At 57.0% G+C, this 15,996-nt stretch overlaps 1 protein-coding gene across 1 annotated transcript in view; it reads right to left on the reverse strand.

The window, feature by feature from the left end:
* DNAH1 (dynein axonemal heavy chain 1) overlaps positions 1-12,303 on the reverse strand; it is an 88,792-nt gene extending 76,489 nt beyond the window's left edge. Inside the window, 2 exon segments of the mRNA XM_051627875.1 lie at positions 10,770-11,572; positions 12,171-12,303. Coding sequence (XP_051483835.1) covers positions 10,770-11,572; positions 12,171-12,303 — 936 coding nt within the window.
* Between the last annotated feature and the right edge of the window lie 3,693 nt (positions 12,304-15,996).

The following is a 15,996-nucleotide window of genomic DNA, read 5'->3' on the forward strand; positions in this document are numbered from 1 at the left end:
TTCCCAAGAAAGTACATCCCAATAGTCTGAGTTGAAGATACAGGAGCCAGCACCTCTGAGCCTTACCCCAGGGAGGATAAAAGTGGAGTGTGGCAAACCAGGGGGATGGCAGTGGCAGGTAGGGAAGCGATGGCACCTGTCACAGACCCTTATTGATACTGTCCCTTGATGTAAAGATTTTTTAAATTAAAAGGAGAGCAGGAGCCAAGAGGGCAGTGCTGCTCTCCCAGGCTGGCCAAGCTGCTCCCCTGACCCACCTCTCTGTAAGTTATAGATCAAGCTCTCAGCACTTTCCAGCAGCAGCGGAGCAGCCGAGCTTGAGATGTGCTTGCGAGTGGAGTGGCTGTCCCCCATGGCAGGGCATGGAGTGGCACGGCATGGCTGGACACCTTAGGGCTGCTGCTCTTCCCTCACCTGCCCTGCAACCACTGTCACCACAGCCAAGCCTGTCCCTGCTGGCAGGGTGCAGCGGCTGTGCCAGGGCACAACCTTTCCTCTGCACCCTCCTCATTCCCCTTGGTTTTGTCCCAGCGCCTTCCATCACTTCTCATCCCATCACTTTGGCAGGATGATGTCCTAGTGCTGTCTTAATTAAGTTTTGATTTCTAATTTCTTCCTCATTAAATTACCACAGCCCAAACTTTGGCAAAACTATTGCTTTTTGCTGTACCAGTGCAAGTTGGAGAGTGGAGCCAGGACAGGTCCCTGGCTGCTGGGGCCTCTATCCCTGCACACCATCCCACGGGATGCCCTGCTTACCTCCACCAAGCCTCTCTGGCCTGATGGATGCTTTTGTGCCTCCAGTTCATTTGCTTAATGGCTTTAGGACCGATAAATTGGTCCTTATTGCCTTTCCTGAGTCTTAAAGGATTTTGCTGGGCACAGGGAAGGTGCACAGCTTTTGGGAGGTTTCTCCTGATTCAGAATTTTGTTTAATTCACTCTGTTCTCCCTGAAGACTCAAATCAGGAGCTCAAGACCCTTTATTCACACATTAAAGTGTGTTGAGTGTTTAAATAAGGGTTTAGAAGTAGGTGGAGGGAGTGGGGAGGGCTCTGAGGGTCATTGGTGGGGCTGGCTAGCACCCCCAGGCAGCAAAGGGACCAGCCTGTCCCCTGGGGACACCATGTCTGAGGGGCATTCTATCCTCAAGGGGTGTCCTTGCCCTAAGGGGATTTCTGTCCCCAGGGAACATCCTGTCCACAAAGATCATCCTTCCCTGGATGAGGGTCCTCTCTCCAAATGGTTTCTTGTCCCTGTGGGCTGTTCTGTCCCCATGAGGTATCCTGGTCCCATGGTTGTATCTGAGATCGGGCTCCTGGCTCCCCAGCCCCACTCCATAGGATGTTTTCAGCCCTGCTCCCACCATAGAACAGCTGGGCACCCATGAGCTCCTTGGGCACCCCAGCCTCCCCCAAGGGTCACCACTCACCCAGCTTTGACCCCCACAATGTCCTCACTCCACCCCCTTCCATCTCCATGGGCAAGTGCTCCAGAGGCAGCTCAGGGTGTGCTTATAGCAGGGCTTTGCTGCAGGAAAAAGGGGTCTCAGATCATTCAGGTGAGCCCAGCTCAGGGAACTGGCAGCTGTTCCCAAAACCTGGGCTGTTATTTTGCTGTTGTGGAAAGAAAATAGGGCACTGAAATGCGTTTGAAGGTGAGCTGATACAGATTTATTGGTGGCCTGGTCTCTTTGGGAGAGACATTTAAGTAGTGCTAAGAGGATGCTGGAAAAGCGTTTCCAGTGGTGAAATCCATCCTTCATCCCTGAAGGAGAGCTGGTGGCTCCAACCACACAGCCCACCTGGAAAGCACCCATAGCAATGTGGCTGTTTTAACTGTATGTGAAGCCCCTGAATGTGTTCCCGTCCCCTCCCACTTGCTTCCAGGCCTGGCATCCTCGCTTTTGACCCCCACCAAGCAGCATTTTGGCATCTAAATCCAACAGAAAGAAGCTTTTTAACAAAGACACCTTGTTCCTGATGACCCAAGGGTGCTCCCCAGGGATGGCACCCATCTCACCAGGGCACTGCAGGGTCCCTGGGGAGGGCAAACCCCATCACCAGGCGCAGGCATCCCCCCGGCTTGGGCTTTCTGTTTGTTATTTTTTTTAACCTCTCATTTGAAATGGATACGAGGAGGGGGGAGAGCTGAATTAGTGCCTTTCTTCTGGGAAGAATGAAGTGACCCCGCCAGGTGAGGGACCGCGGTGCTGCCTGCCCTGCCGGCAGAGGCAGAAATGCTAATTCCTCCTTTCCTCCACCAAGCGCCGGAGCAAAAAATGCTAATGGGGCTGACGGCGGCTGGAGATAAAAGTCTGTGTGTCTGCCTGCGCACACAGATGGGTTTGAGCGCCGCGATAAGCTGGCAAACAAGGTAATTAAAATAATTAAAATGCTAAACAAAGGGGAGGATGGAGGCGAGAGGTACAAAGGGCTGGGAAGGACAAGCGGCTCCTGGGAAATGGCAATTGGGTGAGGAAGAGGAAGACAGAGGGCTGGAGGGGGCTGGTGGGTGGGCTGCATCTCCCGTGGGGTTAAGGGGCTGCAGGGTGCACTGGGGACCCTGCCCCATCGTGGGGTCCTGTCCCCAGCCTGCAGCTGGCTCTGGCCATGGAGATATCAGCCTCATCCCCTGTTCATTGGCAGCCCCTGCCTGACACCACGTCCCCTGCAAAGGCATTTTGGGGCTGGGGTCCTGGTCCCAGCCAGGCACCCCCAGCCAGCAGGGAGCCTTGTGCAAAGGGAGTACAGACTAATTCCCACCAGCTTGGAAAATTTCTCCAGTTCAAAACAAACTGCCCCCAAAACAGGCATGTTCTCCTGCTGGAAATTACTATCTTGAAGTCTCTCTTTTATTAACAACAACCATTAAAATAAAATAAACAAGCACAAAACAGGCTTGAAATTAGAATTAAGTTTTGTTTCAGGCCAAGAGAAACATTTGATTTGAGTGAAGTTTTCTTTCAAGCCAAGTCCTTGGGTGCCAGGCAGCTGTCCTGCACAAGGAGTACCAGGGGCTGGACCTGCTCTAGAGACCTCTGGGCCATGCTGAAGCCAAATCCCAGCGTGTCCATCTCCAAGTCCTTCCCGGTGCAGCATTTGGCAGCAGCCAAGGGAACACTTCCTTTTGCAGAGTTCAAGGTTACTGGGGTTGGTGGCAGCTCCTCCCTGCTCAGTGCATCAGCCTCTACCATCTCCTTGTGCTGTGCCCAGGCCTGGCACAAAGGACAGTGCCACACAGGGTGCTCCCACCTTGTGTGTCCCATGGCCCCAGCTGCATGGCACCCACAATGCGATGGGCAATGGGAACATCCCTGCTGGGTTATCCCCACCATGCAAGGTGCAAGGTGCTACAGGGATGTCCCTGATGGACTGCCCTCACCATGCAACATCCCAGGGGCAGTGTGAAACTTTCAAGGTGCAATGGGAACACCCCTGGAGGGCTGCCCTCACCATACAACATACAACATGCAACAGGGATGTTCCTGCCAGGCTGTGTTGCCCCACACCAGGTTTCTGGGTGCCCCAGAGGAAAATGTTCCTCCTTCCCTAGGGCTGTGCCCCTGTTCCTGGTGCTTGCCTGGTGGCTGTGCCCCCTGCACATCCCCACTTGCTGGAGCAAGGAGCCTGCCAGACAGTGTTAGCAGAGGGAGGGTGGGGGGAAAGCAGCTGCCCTGTGAGGTGCACTGGGGGGTCAGGGCTGAGATCCCCCACACTGAGCTTCCTGCTGCAGAGGAGCTGTAGCCAAAAAGCAGGCTGGCTGGCAGCCTGCCCGCCAGCGAGCTGGAGCTCTGGCTGCAGTTTGAAGCTCGCAGACAGCTATTTAACACAAACAGCCAAGCTGTTATCTTTTCCCTTAGGGCCACCATCCCTTTCGCTTCTCAAATGCCAAATTACAGCCTACATTTAATTTCAATGCCACGGGGAGATGCATGTCAAGGGAGGGCAGCTTCGTTTAAAATTAGCCACATTAGATTAGTGGTGATATTGCTGGGGAGGGGGGTTTTGGGGAGAGGATGAACTTTGGGGGAATTCCTCCAGGCACATCAAGGATTTGGGGTCAGGTAGAGCTGAGTCTGCCCCATCTGCTGCATCCCTGGCTCCCGCAGGGATGCTGGCTCTGGCTGGGGATGTCCCATGCCGCTCAGGGCCAGGGAAGGGATGTAGGGCACAGGAGGCTGCTGTGGGCAGATGCAGGGCACAAAGCTGGTTTCTAGCCATCAGCTATTATTTATTTGACCAAGGGAAATTTACAAGGATCTTCAATGAAAACAATGTGTTTTTTCCCCCAGCAGCACTCGCAGAGCGGGGCTTGAGGTGGTGTTGGCTTCCCAGCCACACTGTTGGCATTGGTGGGATTCCTGGGAGCTTTTTGCCTGTAGGTACACGGGTCCAGCAAACGAGGGGGGGAAGAGCAGTGAACCCCTGCCAGTGCCCAGCTACATCTTGCTGTGGTCGAGCTCCCGAAATAATGGGGGTTTGGAGGGAAACAGTCAGAGGAGTGTGAAACCAGCAGCCATCTGCATGTGAAAAGTGTCAGCCCAAATCTCAACATTTTGTATTGTTTTTTTTTAATACTGAAATGCAGAAATGCTAAATTGTGGGCAATGCATTCATGGGAAACAGTAGTGACAGCCAGAAAAAAAAGAGAGAGCCCATAATTGCAGGCTTTCAATGACAGCAAAACAACTCTTTAATAATAACTAAATACAAGGAGCATGCAGAGAGCAATCTTCTCCAAAAGAAACAAACACTGATTTGTCTTTTTTTTCCTCCCCACCAGAACCATCTCTGGTAAAAAAGGGCCAGCCAGCATCACCCCACGTCTTCTCCAGCCCCAGCTTTCCCAGCCAAGGGTTTCCAGACTCACTGGCATGTGACAGGGGAGGATGAGCCCCAGTAATGCTCTTCCACACTGGCACCCAGTTGTGCCAGCCTGGCTGCTCGTGGCACAGCAGGGTCCAGCATCCTCTGTGCACTGGGAATCAAAATAGATAATAAAAATACTGCAGCCTTGAAATCCCCTAGGGCAGGGCTATGGGGCAGGGAAAAGGGGAACAGAACACCTGTAATGAAGCAGAAGAAATATGGAGAAGGTTCCCAGGGAGGTCCCTGCTAGGGGTGGGGGCAGCAGGGCTATGGGGCAGTGCCACCCCTGCTCCATCTCCTTGATTGGGGTAGAGCCCTTCAGGCAGGCTGCAGCAGGAATCTGGGCAGCCCCATGGCATGGGGATGGTCCTGCACGTCCCCATTGCAGGGCTGCTCCTGCAGGTCTCCGCAGTGGGGTTGCTCCTGCTCAGCGCTGGTGCTGGCTGGTCACATCCCTCCAGGTAGTCACCTCAGCTCACCTTGGCAGGAGCAGAGATGCTGATGGGGCCATGGCTTGTCCCACAGGGACTTCAGCAGCTCCTATCTCTCATGGCATGCCACCACCCTCCTGCAGCACCCCCAATTTCAATGGCCCATGCTGTCCAGCTCTGTCTTGGAGTATCCCTGTGCTCTGGCACAGCAAACCCAACCCCCTGATCAAGGACAGCACTTCTCACCCCGAGACCACCCAAAATACAATCTGTCCTCCCATGCACCCAGCTGGGTACTTTTACAGCAGGTGAGGAAGCAATGGGGGAGGAAGGGGGCTGCCAGGCTGGGCAGAGCAGCACTGAGCCACAGGGACCTGCATCAACATGCAGAGCCATGTGCCAGCTCGACGGTGGCTGGACAGTGTCTAGCTCGCCCAGACAAACTGCTGCAGGGAAAGGTGGCAAATTCAGCCCTCAAAATAATGGTGGAGAAGAAGCCCCCTCACCTTGAGCTGGGAGCAGGGTGCTGAATCCCACCCATGGGACCTGCCAGCAGGAGCTCCTCATGGCCTCATCTGTAATTAGGCTGTAATTTAGGCACTAGCTCCAATTAAGGAAGTGAAGCCACATCCTCAGCTTGCATAAATCAGCAGTGTAACCCTGGTGGCAAAGCCACCCCACCTGTCTCCTCCTGCTCCCTGGGGGTGGCATTAGGGCTGGGAAGCCACCATGCCCAGTCCAGGCTGGCCAAGCCACTGGTGTCAGCCCAGTGCTCGGGAATCTGCCGCCTCGTGGGGCTTCAACTAATGTGACTTGCATCTCTAATTTATTTTTAAAAGGGGATTCTTGCTTTCTTTCTCTCCAAGCTGCCTGCTGCCTGCTCCTGGATTTTCCAAGCAAAGGGAAGGGGAAGATGGGTATGAATAAAATATAATCATGACAGCTTTTATATATATACATGAACCCGCTCCACCAGGCTGCAAGCTCCATTTTTAAATAAGCAGCTCAACTCTGTTCCCAAGAGGCTGGGTGAATGCAGGGGGCTTTTAAGAGAAGGGACCAAAACAGAAGAGCATTTTCCTCTTCCATCACATCAGACTGGAGCCGGGTTAATTACGCTTCTCTGTCCTGATTTAAGCACGGGAGCTTATTCAGTACAACTGTTCCTTTATTAATGAATTGCAACCCAATTTTAACTGGAGGAAGCTGGCGAGGAGGAAAAGAAAATAAAATAGGAAACCTTTTGCCAGCGTGTTCAGTTTGCCACTGCCTTTCATTTACATAACTTCAATGTGATGCATTTTTTAAACCAACCTATTTTCAGATCTGGCTGGGCTGCATGGGTGCACGGACACCCGTGCAGATGTGCCACCAGCATCTCTCTGTGGGCTCCTGTTGCTGCCACAGGATGCAGCACCTCCTGGGCATGGCCAGGATGGACCAGCCACCTGCTGGGCTGGGACATGGCTCTTCTGTGCTCTGCCACTGCCCAAGATGCTGCAGGCTTGTTCAGGCACGTGTGATCAGGAACCGGTGCCAGCCAGTCCCTACAATAGCATCCTGGGGGCTAGTCCTGCCCTGGCCCACCCTTCCTGGGCTGGACCAAAGGGCTCATAGAGGGTGCCCATGGATCAAGGGACACGCTGTCCCAGTCCTGTGCTGGTTCCACAGGGAATTGCTGGCACCTGGGGTCCTGCTCTGCCTCCCTGCAGTATCAGGGGAGCTGCAGGCATCACTTCTGTGCTGGGGAACCAGGGCATATGCTGCTTTTTCACGCTGTGGAAACAACACCTGTTGGGTGTACTGCTCAGCCCCAGGTCGGCAGGAGGGGATCCCATCACTTGCTGCCCCCTGGGACCACCCAGCTAGCCCTCTCTGCCCAGCAGGGCTCAGCTTCCCCCTTCCAGCCGTGGGCACCCATGGGTGGCCTGAGCTCTGGAGCCCCCCAGGACGGCTCAGCTGCTCCCCAGAGCTGGATGAACAGAGAGAGCCAAGAGCAGCTTCCCAAACCTGCCACGTGCCAGGACCCAGCCCGGCACCGGCACCTGCCATCGGCTCACTCCACACACAGGAGAGGTGCTGGGCTGGCAGGAAGCCTCATGGATATTCATGAGCAGAGAGTTCGCTGATCAAAAGGCGCAATCCTGTTTTCCTTTATAATATATCTGGTTAATACGGACTTAATGAACGAATGAATAATAAATTAGTCCAATTTTGTTTTCTTTCTTCTTGGAAAGGCAGGCGCGAAGGGGGACTCTGTGCAGGCTTGATTGATAGCAGGGGCTTGCTGGGAGATCTGCTCCTCAAGCCCTTATTAAATATGAAACAAATAGCAGTGCAATTGGTTTAATCTTGTTGCAGAGGTAGATGCCGGCGGGGCAGGGAAAGAGGATGAGAAGGAGGAAGAGGATGAGGAGGAAGAGGGATCCTCTGTTGCCTTTGCCCCACTCTGAGGCAGGGTATGAAGTCCCTGGGCAGCATGCCAGGAAGCTCAGCATGGTAGGGTGCTCTGGTTGCACCATTAACTGGAGCAGGGTGTGGGCACATGGCTGCAGGAAGCAACTGGCACCATGTGGCACTGGCATGGCACATTCCCCAGGGTGGTGCAAAGGGCATCACAAGAGGATGGATGGATGGATGGATGGATGGATGGATGGATGGATGGATGGATGGATGGATGGAATCTGTGCAACGGCATCATTGTCCTGGCTGGATCAATGCAGGGTCTGCTGGGCTCAGTGGGGTTATGCCTGAGGAGCTTTCACCAGAAGGATAAGATGTTGAGCTCCATCAGGGACATGAGCTGTGGCCCCCTTGTCACAGCCACAGCCCCACATGGCAGCACAGCTCGCTGAGCCGGAGCTGCCCGGACCAGCACGGCTCATTACAGCCCCTGGGCTCATTGCATATCCCAGCTGCTGATGGGAAGCACTGGGGAAGATGCTGGGGCACAGGCCACTGGCACATCCTTCACCCAGCTGAGCTGCAGGAAGGAGGCTGCCCAGGGCACAGCCCACCATGGCCCAAGGTGTTTCCCCAGGCTGGGCCGGGGCTGGTGTTCAGGTCTCCAGGGACACAGATCACTTTGGAAACACCCTCTTGGCCTCCAGCAGGCTTCAAGGTCTGTGTCTCATCCTGGTCTATCTGCAAAATATCCCACCAAGATGGCTGAACCACCTAAGGTCCCTGCCCTAGGACCACAGCACCCACCTCTCCCCACCCAAGGATGCTGTGCTCCCTGAGAGGTGATGGATATGGGTGTCGTGGGTGTGTTTCTCATTCCCAGCACCCCTCTGCCCTGCCAGGAAGGGCTGGGCAGTGGGTGCCACCCAAAGCAGCACCCAGGCCCAGCTTACACCACAAGGTCACCTCTCTGCCCCTGCTTGTGCTGGGGATGCCCCTGTCACCTCAACCTTCACAGGCAGGAGGAGGTGGTGGGTGCACCCTGCTCTCTGCTAGCACCCTGAGCCACCCAGCAATGCCTCACAGCACCCAGTCTCTACCTGTGCAGCAGGAGCTTGGTGTGAAAGCTGCTCACCTCCAGGAAGCCTTTCTGCTGCCATCTCTTCAGCAACAAAAAAAACCCAAATAAATGAAGCAATTCCCAGCTGCTGCAAGCTTTGTGCTGCTCCAGCTGCCTTGGACCAAGCTTGCTGATTCCCTTTGAGGCTCCAAGTCCCTTTCTGGAGTCCCAGACATGGTGGGAAGCTGGGCTGGGAATTAAAGAAATGCTTACCTGCTTACTTCTGCTTCAGCACCCAACGAGCAGCAACGCATGGATTACTGAAAATAATTCCCCCTAAAAAAGGAAGGGAAAAAAAAGAAAGCAAAAAGAAAGAAAGAAAAAAACACAAAACAAAAACCAGACACACAACAAAAAGCCTGTGCTGTGGGAACGGCCGGCAAACCTTGAAAGCCTCTTACCTGGCTGGATTTAACTGCCTTTGTTGCTGCATCAGCCTGAAAAATCCCCTCTCACATCGTGTCAGTGTTGCTGGCAGCTCGAGCCACTTCCCAGCCCTTTACAATGCCAGGCAGCTCCGTGTGGAGCAGCCGGGGCTCCTCTGCTCCCCTTTTGGGCTTTTCTCCTGGGAAACCCAGCTGTGGGTGTTCTGTTCTTTGCGGGCCTGTGCTTGGTGTGCTGGGGGCTTTGGAGAAGGATTTGCCTGTATTAAACAGCCACCTTGGCTTTAAAATGTCTTCTGCCTCCTGGAGCCCGCTTATCGCCTTGATGCGAACTGAGGCACTTCCAGCAGCATTTCTGAGCTGTGTCTCTGAGCTATTAATTAATTAATTAATGGCTTTATTAATGTTAGAGGAACGGCACAGGTTGTGCCCAGGGGCCATGGGCACAAGGGGCAGGGGAGCTTGGGTGAAGCCAGGCTGTGAAGGCAAAGCCTAGGGCTGTCCCAGGGGGTGGACACTGGTGGGATACAGCTGCCATGCACTCTCTGTCCCCATCCTTCTCCGGGGACACCCCAGGGCCACCTCCGCCATTGTGGCTCAGAGCCAGCCAGCAGTGCCATGGGGCTGGGAGCAGACAGGACACAGTGAAAGGGCAAAAGAGGACTTTTTGGGCAGCAGCTGAGCAAGGACATTGGTCCAAACCAACTCCACCCTTAAGCCATGCCCCAGCCCCAAGGGCCACCTTCCGTTGTGATTTTTAGGACGAAGTTTCTGCCCTTAGACTAGCAAGGGCAAAAAAAGAAGCCAGGGTCTGTGTTTTGCATCCTGGCATCCTCCCCTTGCCATCCCCTCTCTGTCTGGCATGAGGAGAGCACTCCAGGTGGGTGTCCCTGAGCCTGGGTGCCATCTGTGCTTTCCCTCTGATGCCCCATTGGAGTTGAAGGGGAAGGCAAAGTGGTCGTGAGGCATCAAAGGGGGATGTACATGTGGGTGGGGCCCAACACCAGCCCCCATGTACCCTCTGAGTTGGCACCACCTGAGGGGGAGGGTGGTGGCAGCTACCTTGCCCAGGAGCACCAGGCAGAGGTGGTGGTACCCAGATTGAGCACAGGAAGGTGTGCCCATGTGTGCATAGTTTTGGGGACCTGTGTAGGCCCCAGGGCTATGGCACCAGTGTGGGACTCACCTGCAGCACCACATTGCCATGTGCCTGGGGAGAGTCACAGCCCCTTCCCTGTACTTGCCATGGCTCGGTGGAGAGAGAGTGGGGAAGAGGCCAGTGATGATGTGTGTCCTGGCTTAATCCTGGCTCAAACCAGGACAGATGGTTTCGGTCTTTCTCCCAGGATGGGCAACCCTGCTCCCCCTGTAGCCCCCATGCCGGACTGTGCCCACCCGTCGCAGGCTGTTTCCCCCATCTGGGTTGCTCTCCCTTTGTGTCCTCCACCCCGGGCTGTGTCCCCCATGCTAGACTGGGCTACCCTTTGCCCCCCATTCCGAGCTGTACTCCCCCTGTAACACCCATCCTGGGCTGTGCCCCCATCTCGGGCTGCGTCCCGCACCCATCCTGGCACGACCCCATGGGTGAGGGGTCCCGGGAGGATGTCGGGCCGTGCGGGGGGGTGGGCGGAGGAGGCTGCAAAGGGGGCGGGGAGCCCCGGCCGGCGCTGAGGGCTGGGGCCGAGCGGGATGGACCGGCGGGGCGGAGGGGGGGCCGGGGGCGGGGTAGGGGCGCTCGGCCCCCCCCCCTTTCCCCACTGCCCGCCCCCGCGGCAGCGCGACTCGGCGGCGGCTGCAGACGGGGACGGCGGCGGCGCCGCGCAGGTAGGAGCGACCCCAGCACCGGCACCGCGACCGGGCGGCGGGGACCGAGCTGTGGGGACGTCGGTGCGGGGGCAGGAGCGGGCGCGGGGCGGATGCGGGGTGAGAGCGGGCAGCGGGGCCGGAGCCTGCCCGGCCGGCACTGGCCCTGGCGGGAGCATCACCGGCGTGGGCAGCAGAGGAGCCGGGATCGCCCCGTTTCCGCTCCGGCTGCCTCTGGCCGGTGGCGCTGGGCTGGAGCCAGGGACGGATCCTGCACCGGGAGCCAAGGGGGAGGGAGGCGGTTGTCGCCGGCCGGGAAGATGAGGCTCCCGGGCTGGAGGGTTGGTGGTCCCGGGGACGTCTCGGGATGATGGGGGGGCTTCCTGGGTGCCACACGGTGAGCGGGGTCGTGGGATGCTGGGGGCTGCCGTGGGCTCGGGGCGCTGGCAGAGCGGCGGCAGGTGGATTTGAGGTACAGCTCGGTGACCCTTTGGCCGCTTGCTGTGTCCCTCTACGTCCTCAGCGGTCACCCTTCTGGCCACCGTGGTGGGGACGCGGGGGCCTGGTGGAGAGCCCACCCGAGTGGGGACCACCCTTGGGGAGCAGGGACCGTGTCCTAGGGCGGCCCAGCCCTTGTCTCCCCTGCACCCCCTCCTCCCCGCATAGCCCTGGCCCACGAGGGATCGGCTTCCTGTGGGGGAACAGCTTCTCCCCGGTGGCCTCGGAGGGCTGGCAGGGGCTCCCGGGGCTGCCATCCGTGTGACACGGCCGAGCTCCCCTTTCAGCAACCGGCTGCCGCCTCTTTCCTCTGCAATTTTTTACCCTCCTATCTCCACGTCTACCTCTGCAGCCTCCGGATTCTTTTTTATCCTTCCCTCTTGTTTCAAGATTCGTGGGTTTGTGTGGTTTGTTTTTCCAGCCTCCCCCCCCCCGCGCCTGTTTTCTCAAACGTACTCTCTCTCGCTCTAGCCCTCGTCTTTGTTTCAGCTGGGGGGAAAAAAAAAGAAAGAAAGAATTGCTTCCCTTGTGAAGTTGGCCCTGGCAGAGCGAGCCCCTGGAGAGCGGTGCTGCCCGGGCAGCCTGGGAGCCAATGGCAGCCCCTGCTGCCCTCCTGCCACGGTCCCTAGCACGGGGGAGCAGCCAGTCGCCCCAATAAATACCTGTCACCGCCCAGGGAGGATGGTATGGGGGTGCCTCACGGCTGGGGGGCACTGGCAGTTTGGTTGAGGATTGCACAGGTACCTCCTGGAGCTGCTTCCCCAGGGTGGGCTCATCTCCTGGCAAGATTTTCATCACGGGCCCCAGGTCTCGGTTTGGGCATCTCCATCACTCAGGTCTGTGCGTGGTGCTGGTCCTTGGGGGTCACGCAAGGCTGGGGACCTTCCTAGGGTTTGGAGGGGCGTGGGGGGAGGGGGGGTGTGTCTCTCGTGTGCGCTGCTATGCTCAGGTTTGCCTTTGTCTGGAGCAGGGATGGGGGACAGGGGTTGTTGGTCTTTTATTGTCCCTTTTGCATGTGTCTGTGATACCATCCCCAGGAGGGGATCCCGTTTCCCCAAGCTGCCTTCACTCTGCATCGCTCCTCCTGTGCTGCCGGGATTCACGCCGGCCCCAGGTAAAAGGAGAAGCCGGGACCCATCTGCACTTCCCGCTCCGGTCCTGTGGGCAGGCTGCCAGATCCTGGCTGCCTTTCCTGCATGGAGAAGCTCTGTGGCTGGTTCTGGCCTCGCCGGCTCAGGTATCGCCTGCTGGATGCTGGCAGCAGAATCTGGCTCCTTGTTTATAGGCGAGGGAGTAGTTTTGTCCTTATCTCCGGCTGCTATGGAGGCCAGAGCTAGAATTTCCATGGGATGCTGCGGATTGCTCTGGGCAGCAGCTGGTGTGGGTGGTATCCCTGGGGGAAGGTGTGGGCACCCCAGGTGGGACGGAGGAGCGACACAAGGTCTGTTGAGTCCAGGGCTGGGCTATTGAGGACCACAAGGCTTGACCATAGTTTTATTGTCTGGTTCCTCTGTCTCCCCTCTGCTCCCTCTGGTCCCTTCTCCATCTTGGAGAAGGCAGGAAAGAGGTGGTGCTCCGGGTGGGTGGCACACACAAGACATGCGGTGTGTTTTGGGGGGGCACAGACACACTAGTGCCTGCAAGATGCCCACACGGATGCCTCATCTCCTGGAAGTTTTTTTGGAGGATGCAGTTGTGGCTTTGAGCACCTGATGGCTTTGATAATCTGAATAAACCCGGGCTGTGGGGGGAGCAGAGCGCGAAGGCCCCCAGCCCCACGCCGTGGGGTGTGCTGGCTGGGCCCCCCTGGCCCACCGGTGCCGCCACCAACGCAGCAGCTCCACGGGCTGTGTTTGCAGGGATGACGTGTGTGTGGTGACGGTGGGAGGGAGGGTGAGCAGGGCTGAGCAGGAGCAGGAGCCAGGCTGTGACCCAGGGCTGGCCCGGGCAGCACCGCGGGGCCTGTGAGCCGGGGAGGGGGATGCACTAGGAATGGCACCTTCCTCCGCTCTGCCCCTCTGCCGGCACCCACGCTGCCGAGCCCCAGCACAGGGTGCCAGCCCTGCCTGCCCTCTCCTAGCAGTTTGAACTCAGCCACATGGAAAGAAGGCTGGGCATAGGGTTTCCTCCCACCTCCCCTTCTTTTTTTTTTTTTTTTTTTTTTGTGCTTTTAGGCGAGACATTCCTGAGCGGATATTCGTTGCCGGGCTGGGACACCTCCTGCCAGACAAAACTAATGGGGGAGTTGGTTTGGGATTTTTTTTTTCCCATGGCTTGACCCTTTGAGTTATTGAAAAGCCAGCTGCTGCTCAGCCCTGCTCAGGGATTCCCATGTGTCTCCAGCCAGTCATTTTGGGCCTGTAGGTGGTTTGCAAACAAGCCAGCGTGAGTATGTGAGTGGCACCTCGCGCTGTCGTGGTTACCGTGGTGGGTTACATGGTTTTGTCTCTATTTCTACCCCTCTAGGATCAGATGTGTAATTATCAGAATCGGCGAAGTGTAAATCATAAAGCAAAAAGCCGCTGTGAAATATTCATAACTCTGTCCTTAGTGAAGGGTCAGTCTTTGGAGCTGGGAAGTCCAGAGGAGTGCTCTGCTGCCACCCCATTGCCTGACCACCATCCTTTCGTATACCATCCCTTCATCTACCATCCCATCATGCCATCACCCACTGTCCCGTGGCCCACCCAGCTGGTGGCAGGGGCAGAGAGGGGAGATGCAGGCAGGCAGGCAGCGGGTGACCTTGTGCTGTCCCTGCTGTCCTGCTCTGCTCCACCACCTCTTATTTTTGTCCAGGCACTGTAGACATCCATGAAAGCTGTAATCTGCAAAGCCCCGGGGGGCTCCACACTGAGCTGGCTGCTATTGTCCCCGAGACAAAGAGGGACAGGCAGGCAGATTACCTTGGGCTTTATTTTTCAGCTGGGAGCAAAGAAAAGCCTTAAATGAGCTGGCTGCTGGGAGGGATTGCACTGGAGCCCCCATGCTCCATTTCCTCCCCAGAAGCCACAGGACCCTGCCTCTTGCTGCCCTGTCACTCCTTGCCCTGGCTTGCGGGGCGAGTGGTGGCTCCCAGCTCCCCCACAAAGCCCCAAGGCCAGGCAAAGTTTTTGGCTCAGGGCTGGGGCTGCCTTGCAGCACCCTCACCTTCTCAGGGCACATGGCACCTGGGGTTGGTGGCCAGGAACAACTTGATGCGTATGGGACCCATCTTGCACCCGTCACCTCTGTGCCCTTCCAGGTTGTATCAGCCATGGGCAGAGGGCTTGCAAGGTCCCATCCTGCACGGCTCAGCACCCGTGATCCTCTCCATGCCAGAGGCTTCATCCCCAGCCAGGCTGGCCCTGTGCCGAGACGGCACCGCCGTGGAGAGGGGCAGGTCCCCTCCATATGGTGCCCTGGCCAGCTCCCAGTGCTGGGGCAGGTGCTCTCTCGTCTGGGCTACACAAACCCCTTTTGTCAGCACCCACAGGGTTTCCCTCCCCAGACAGGGACCTGCACCAGCCCTGGCTGCTCTCCTCACCCCAGCACCATCGGGAGATGGCTCCACCCGGCCAGACACGACTGTGACTCCCTGGGGCTCCCGGCAGAGGATGCTCTCTGTGCCACCTTGGCACTTCCCGGGCAGCCCTGCTGCCGACAGCCACCCTGGGTGGGTTTTGTCAACCAGCCACTGAAGTGCTGATGGTTTTATGCTGACAATTGTTTCCCCCGGTGCCACCACCATGTGCTGGCGAGCGGTGCTGGCTGTGACCCCGCCAAGCCCAACTCCGCTGCCGCAGCCTGGGGAGCTGAAGGCAGAAGCAAACCCCACGTGGAGTTTAATTATTGGCTTTCTTCCTTAACAGAGTGCATTGGCTGACCTTAATGCAATTAATTAGGGCTTAATCAACTTCTGGTGGCTCAGCACAGCACACAGTGATTCCTTCCTTTCCAGGAGGGTTTATAAGAGGTTAAAGCAGCAGAGGAGGGATGTGATGTAGCCTGCAGGCTCACTGGGGATGTGCTGGCAAGTGGAGCCCCATGAACTGGGCACTAGGACAAAACTCATGTGTCCTCCCAGGCTGGGCTTGTTGCTGGAGGTACTGGTAAGGGCAGGTGGGAGGTGAGTTGGGCTCAAGGGCTGTGCCCAAGGTGGTGCCTCTGTATGGCATTGCTTGTGTTGCTTGGTTTTGACATCACCCTGAGCTCAGGGATGGCTTCTGCAGGGCTTACCCCTGTACCTTGCATTGGGCTAGGATTTTCATGTTCTCTGGGTGCTCTCTGCCTAGTGATGGGGCTATGGCTGGGTTGTGCATCCAGCAGCTGCTGCTGGGTGGCTCCTAGGTTTGCAACAAGGGTGCTGGGGATTGTGTGCTGGGAAGGCTCTTCACCCCCCTATAGCAGGCATTAGCCCTGGAGACAGGAAAGGAGCTGTCAGTCCCTGGCTGCCCCTAGGCAAGGAAACTCCTTCCTCTCCCTGCCCAGTGGCATTTAATAATAGTGCTA

This window comes from Apus apus, chromosome 9, assembly GCF_020740795.1.
Source record: "Apus apus isolate bApuApu2 chromosome 9, bApuApu2.pri.cur, whole genome shotgun sequence".
NCBI lineage: Eukaryota > Metazoa > Chordata > Aves > Apodiformes > Apodidae > Apus > Apus apus.